This window comes from Vanessa cardui, chromosome 23, assembly GCF_905220365.1.
Source record: "Vanessa cardui chromosome 23, ilVanCard2.1, whole genome shotgun sequence".
Classification (NCBI taxonomy): domain Eukaryota; kingdom Metazoa; phylum Arthropoda; class Insecta; order Lepidoptera; family Nymphalidae; genus Vanessa; species Vanessa cardui.
The window spans coordinates 5,720,933-5,728,072 of NC_061145.1; the positions used below are offsets into that span (position 1 = coordinate 5,720,933).

The following is a 7,140-nucleotide window of genomic DNA, read 5'->3' on the forward strand; positions in this document are numbered from 1 at the left end:
GTACAGAATTCTTCGGCAGACCTCACTTTTAACTACTGGCGGAACGAGACTTCACACAATGGGATTTAGACTATTTATTGATGCTTTCAAGGTCAAATTTCCAAATCCAGACAGTGTTAAGTATTTCTTTTGAAAAAACTGCAATACGATTTGAATCTTACAATTATATGATTACTTAAAACAAAAATAAAAGAATTTGCTTTGAGTTCAGATTCGTTTATTATGTATATGAGACTTACTGCATTTTGTATCCGTGTAAATATTTTTTGCAAAACTTTTATACTATCGTTCAATATCCCAGACATACTCGTATGTAGCACTACTTACAAACTTTGAGATACTTGGGAATATTTTCCATGACCTAAGTTTAAAACTAAATTACACAAACTTGAAGTGTTTTCAAACAATATATGTTCTCGTTGTACGTAGCACTTTGTTAGGACTTCAAGATGTTACGGACGGAAACGGATTCAACCGCGCTTATATATAATATAACTTATTTAGACCTTTGTAGTTTGCTGAAAACAAATTAACGCAGGTTTGTTTAAGATTTCCTTCAGTTTGACATGAATTATATAATGCTAGTAGTCGCCCGCGGTTTCGTTCGCATTATAGGGTGTTGGTTGTTATGTGTTAGGCAAAAAGTAGCCTTAGCGAGTAAGTAGCCCTTGTATTTTAAGTAAACTTCATACCAAATATCATTAAATTTGGTTCAGCAGTTTGGTGGTGAAAGAGCGACAGACAGACATACAGACAGACAAAGTTAATTTCACATTTATAACATTAAAAATAAAGATTTCGCTCTAAAATTTTAAATACCGTTAGATTATAATCTATCTCTCGAGATTATAAACTTCATCTCTAAGAAAGGACATAGAATACTTATTTTTGCCTAACACGTGACAAGCAACACCTACTACTGGTGCATGTGTATACATAATACCATTTGAATACATTCTAATAACAATATTGGGTGATTATTGATACATGTGTATAACTTTAAAACATTTATTTAGTTCGATATACATATACATATAAATGGATGTTTCGGTTCACTGGCGTTTCATTCAAACTTTAAAATAAACAGTAGCTACTGACTTTTGCTGGTTCTTCTTAGTACTTTTACTATAGTATTAATTATTTACATTTAAAATCAGAATTACATTTATTTTGCGAAGAAAATTTTGAATCATTTGTAAAAATATATATTTTAACATAAATTTATATTTTAAATAAATAGCATCTTCTCTTACGTAATTATTATTGATTAAAATTGTCATTCAATTATACTTGTATGGACGTCGCGTCCAAGTTTTTACTTTTGACACATTGTTTAAAGCTCTGAGAACATCATGTAGAAGCGCCTTCGTTTTATAGAACTTAAAATTACTATATTCTTCTATAAAATAATCATCGTAATACGGATTTAAAATTGTCATTATTTTATTTTTATAATACACGACTTCATTCAAAGACTGATATAACCATTCCTTGTTCTGACGAAGCTTGATCATATTAATATTATGCGACTGAGAATAGAAGTCTACGGCAAATAGATCACTATCGATTTCGTTTATACTATTTAAAATGTTCGTATTAATCAGATCCCAGCTCACAAAGAGTTGATAGAGTTCATTGCCATCAAAGTAGCATTGATTCGTATCAAAATAATCAATATTGATCAAATGACTACAGTGTAAATGGCCAGAAAATTCATCACGTAAGTACGTCATATAAAAATCGATTACGTCAACGTTTTCAACATTTTCGAGACCCTCTTTAAATTTCTTTATCAATAGTAAGTTGAGGAACAAACTAGGTAATGATATGGGTAATAATTCGCAAGGAGGTTCCATATGGTTGTATCTCGACCAGCCTGTCAAGATTATACCTTGGAAGCTGTAAGCTTCATTTTCTCCGCCAAATTTGTAATCCCTGATCTTATTCATCCAACTAAAGTTATTCCACAATCTCTTTTTGATGTTTGGGTACGTTGCCGCTCGGCCATCTGCTCCCTTGAACGAGGATGCGATCCATATATTCTTGAATTTCTTATAATACTTTCTCATATTAACGTGTGAAACTCTTACACTTGGCCCGTAATCCCAATACACAGGTTCAACTTGGTGCTTTATCCTCTCCCAAGTATTTATAGGGATACCTCGGAACATGTCATCCCATATCAAGACAGTTGTATTGGGACTGATGGTTTTAACGAGGTCCGCCACAACTTGAACTTGACTCAAATAAATTTCTCTGGAATTGAAAAAAAGAACTTCAAACAGTACGAATATTTAGTTTTGATCAATAAGATTGTTTGATATTCAATTCTCAAAATCAAGTCTGTAAAAAAAGTAGCAACAAAAGCAAGTAACAACAGCCTGTAAATTCCCACTGCTGGGCTAAAGGCCTCCTCTCCCTTTGAGGGGAAGGTTTGGAACATTTTCCACCACGCAGGTTGGTGGAATGCACATGTGGCAGAATTTCTATGAAATTTGTCACATGCAGGTTACCTCACGATGTTTTCCTTCACCGCTGAGTACGAGATGAATTATAAAGACAAATTAAGCACATGATTCAGCGGTTCTTGCCTGGGTTTGAACCCGCAATCATCGGTTAAGATGCACGCGTTCTAACCACTAGGCCATCTCGACTCTGTAAAAAAAGTAACCAACAGTAATTGGGGGACTAAGTATACGCATAGAGATTAAATGTAACATAGCAGTACTATGTTGTATGATGACGGTGAGTGTCAGATACATCTGTCACACACATTAAGAACCTTTGGTCCTCGTTGAATCCTTTGTTTAGTTCTATTGTAGTGTGACCTTCAATCTATATATATCAGCATTCCAAGCCTATATCAGTTGCAAGTAAAGTAGGTACTGCTATTGATTTAAAAACATTATTGATTTTTATATATTTTTTATGATCTTACGTTGGAATAAAACTAGTTATAATGGATTTGAATCGCGTATATAAATTATTTTTGACATCCCGACGTTTCAAGCACTTTACAGCGTTCGTGGTACAGCCTACCCATGACCACCAACGCTGTATACGTGTTACGCGATTCAAATCCGTTATAACTAGTTTTATTCTAATGTGTAATAATCGCGAAAATTTAAGACAACATTATGATCTTACGTGTTCGGTAGATTTCTTTTCAAACAGCGCTGGCATTTATTGATATTGAATACTTCATCGCAGCCAATGTGCAAATATTTAACGGGGAATATTTTTTCGTGAAATTTGATAATCTGTAAAGCAAGCGTTTATTTTATTAATTAAAAAAGAAATATTGAACATTCATAAATAATAAAAAATTACAAAGAAAGTCATGTTATGAGTGTTCTCTAATTGGGCTAGAACATCTTCGGATATAAATAAAACTAATTTGAACTCTAAGAAAGGTATGTAGTTTATAATTAATATATATTTTTTTTTTTGGATTACAACACTGTTTTAATCACGTCAATTTTAATATTGGTACTGTTATATTACAACATATATTACATATATTTATCGTATGAAAAGTACTAGATATTTATATTTAAGGAGATAATCATCTACATATATAGTTGAACTTAAGCTACAGTGTAACAGATAAAACAATATATTTTTTTAATGTTCGACAAAGGTCATTACTGCATGGAAATTAAGAACAGTAAAAATACAAAATGCTCCCGCAACGCAAGCAACCGCCAAAATACCGAGAACCGTCGCATGAGACGCCGTGCGGTCTCATGATCGTCTATTTTTATTTTATCATCTAAGCAATTAAGACCTTTCAATTGTAAGTTTGAAAAGAATCGTCACGAACGTTTGTGTGTGTGTGTGTGTATGCCATAGTTAATAGCACGTCTTGGACGTTTCAAAAATAATGTTGAATAATAATTGTCCAATACAATTTCTTACGTCAGTTCTAGTCAGGTGTGAGGTGCTACTTTCCCAACCGGTGGTAGAATTTTGACCATCAATAACAAAGTGTTACACTTAAGTTAATTAAATATACTTAATTTTGAATTGAGATGGCCTAGTGGTTAGAACGCGTGCATCTTAACCGATGATTGCGCGTTCAAATCCAGGAAAGCATCACTATGTATATATATGTTCTTAATTTGTGTTTATAATTCATCTCGAGCTCGACGGTGAAGGAATACATCGTGAGGAAACATGCATGTGTCTAATTTCATCGAAATTCTGCCACACGTGCATTCCACCAACACGCATTGGAACAGCGTGGTGGAATATGTTCCAAGCCCTCTCCTTAATGTAAGAGGAGGCTTTATCCCAGCAGTGGAAAATTTACAGGCTGCTACTATTTTACTTTTTTTTAATTGAACTGAATGACGTTATATTTAGACATTTTTAGTACGGCTGTGTGCCTAATATGATAGAGGATAATTGTATATATATATGAGAGGCAGCTTTGAAAACGATCGCCATTTTCAGTCACTGATCCCGTAGACGAAATTTAAATCTGGGTCAGTGTAATTGCGTTATTAATAATTCTCGTACGAGTACACTATGAGTAATGAAAAATCGTTAACCCTACATTCTGTCTGCCTCGCACGAGGTAAGATAAAATATTCACGGCGAAAGAATCTTAGCTACAATACATTTTACTCTAATCCGAATATTTTTACATTATTAATAATAAAGAAAAACAATTAAATAGCATTACTTACATTATTAATAAAAAAATGTATAGTCAATAGTGTAATATAAAGTCAGTTTCTATATTACTCTTTCACGTATTGTATTATTCAACCGATTATCATAAGATTTGGCGTATATGTTGTGATAAGTACAAATAGTATACAGGATTACAACCTACTACCCTCACACTACCCTCATTTGTCACAGGCCTAGCTAAGAGTGGAACTAATCTTGTATATAAATTCTTGTGTATTTAGTGTATTTTCATGTTTAAATTGTGGTTGTTACTTTGAATAAAGTGAACAGTCAATTTTGAAACAAGATAAATTTATATTGTAACTAACGCGGATTATTTTAGTTTCATCATGTAATCCTACAAAAATCTATAAATTGAAAGGCAGATTTAACAATTTGAAATTTTATGTTTACGGTCATTGGTCAATTTCAGATAATGACGTATAATATCTAACCAATGAGAGTACAAAGAGTAATATCTACCAATAAGAGTTGAGTCTTTCAGAAAATTGATATAAATTACTAAAAACACATACCTGTTCAAGCATTCTTTTGATAATCATCTGGCTTTCTGAATTACTCGGACATATTGAGTCCGGATATGATGGTATTTCCCTTAAGTGCTGGAACTCTGCTAACTTCAAGACGTGTTCCATATGACCAAAAGTTTGTACCAACGGAATTATGTCGAATCCAAGTTGTATAGCCAATTTTAAGAATTCCTTCAACTGTTAAAAAATAAAATTAATGTAATTAAATCGTAAATATATATACCATAATTTCATCATCGTATTTTATGAAGTTAGATTGGGGTTTTAGAATTCGTCACTTTTTACTAATTTAAATACTTTAAATGCTTAGTTATTGTCAGTGAAAAAATAACCAATACTTCAAGATCATATTGAGTCAGAGTTTACAGGATCGTTTTGTGTCATTTTTAATCAGAAGAATCCACAACAAATATATTGTTTAATCATGAACCAAAACAATACCATATACAATACTCTATTTTACTAAAATCGTGGGGCGAAATTCTAAATTCAACCCTTTTTGAATGGCGTTAATACGTAAGAACCATAAAAACTAATTTCTTTCGATAACAATAAGTAAGCAGAGGGGCACTTGATAAGTGGTCATCACCGTCCATAAATATTGGCATGAAATGAATATTGACTATGCTTTCCATTGTCACCAATATAGGGAAGTGGTTTTACGGAAGAATATCAATGTAAAATTTAAATTATACCATAAAAACTTCATGGTGCTTTCAAGAGTTTGATCCCACAATCTTCCATTTATATTTACGTGTTTTATTCACAAAACGGCCTCTGATCAAATAATAACTTTTTTTCGATAATCTAAGTAAATACAGATTGTTCACGCACACACACAAATATACATATATATAAAGAAATCACCACACTGTAACGTACCTTGGATTTTTCATAGCAATTTTTCGCACTTATATTAGCTATTCTGCCGTTATACGGGAACATGTCTTCATATTCCATAAGGAGACCAGTAACTCCAAGTTCTTGAAATTTTGGCAACAAGGTTTTCAGATAGCTCAATTTCGGCGGAGAACCCTTGAAATCCAAATGGACAATAACATTCGGTAGCTTCAGATAAGAAATATTCCTCATTCCTATATCATCTTTAGAGTTCTTCGTAAACATATCTTCAAATAAATTGTACGATACGATGACATATATGGATATCAGTATTCCAGTTATTAATAAGTACTTTATTTTCACTGATAGCCGTTTTGTAACTAGACGCATTTTTTCTCCGATATGGCGTTTCTTTGCACGCTATCATAAAATATTCTGAGTGTCAAATTGATAGAGAACTTAGCAGATTGATGTCCAAACTATGAAGGTTTTATTAAAACATTGTTTTATTATTTAGAACAGAAAAAATATATACACTTCGTATATATAATGAACTTGTGACAACTCCGGTCTGTGAAATACTATTTTGCATAAATGCAGATAGAACCTCCTTTGTAAGAAACGTTAAATAGAAACCAGCCTTTATAGGTTTACTAGCAATTAGCATATTCTATATAATTTATATTCACTTTTCCAATATTATACGTGTATCGAGTGACTTCTAACGGCATACTGAATAATTACACCTCCACCTTGGACTTGTAAGGCTTCCGCTAATGGTGATTATATAATGTCTTAGCAAAAATGATAGATTGAGCGTGTATTAGTCTACATACACATGTGAAAATGCATTTCTTTTGTTTTTTATTTCTTTCATATATGTAGGCTGGCTGAAAAATGGGCCACCTCATGACCAGCTTCTATACAATCGTAATCGTCTATCGACATTAGGTCTATAAGAAATATTAACCACTTACCTTACCAATGCCTGAGCTGAGATGGCCCAGTGGCTAGAACGCGTGCATCTTAACCGATGATTGCGGGTTCAAACCCAGGCAAGCACCGCTATATA

At 32.8% G+C, this 7,140-nt stretch overlaps 1 protein-coding gene across 1 annotated transcript; it reads right to left on the minus strand.

The window, feature by feature from the left end:
* Nucleotides 1-994: 994 nt before the first annotated feature.
* Nucleotides 995-6,810, minus strand: LOC124539815 (hexosaminidase D-like). The gene is made up of 4 exons (XM_047117173.1): nt 6,111-6,810; nt 5,214-5,405; nt 3,148-3,260; nt 995-2,256 (listed from the first exon to the last, which is right to left on the minus strand). The coding sequence occupies exons 1-4, from the start codon at nt 6,456-6,458 to the stop codon at nt 1,281-1,283; spliced, it is 1,629 nt and encodes a 542-aa protein (XP_046973129.1). The 5' UTR covers nt 6,459-6,810; the 3' UTR covers nt 995-1,280.
* Between the last annotated feature and the right edge of the window lie 330 nt (nt 6,811-7,140).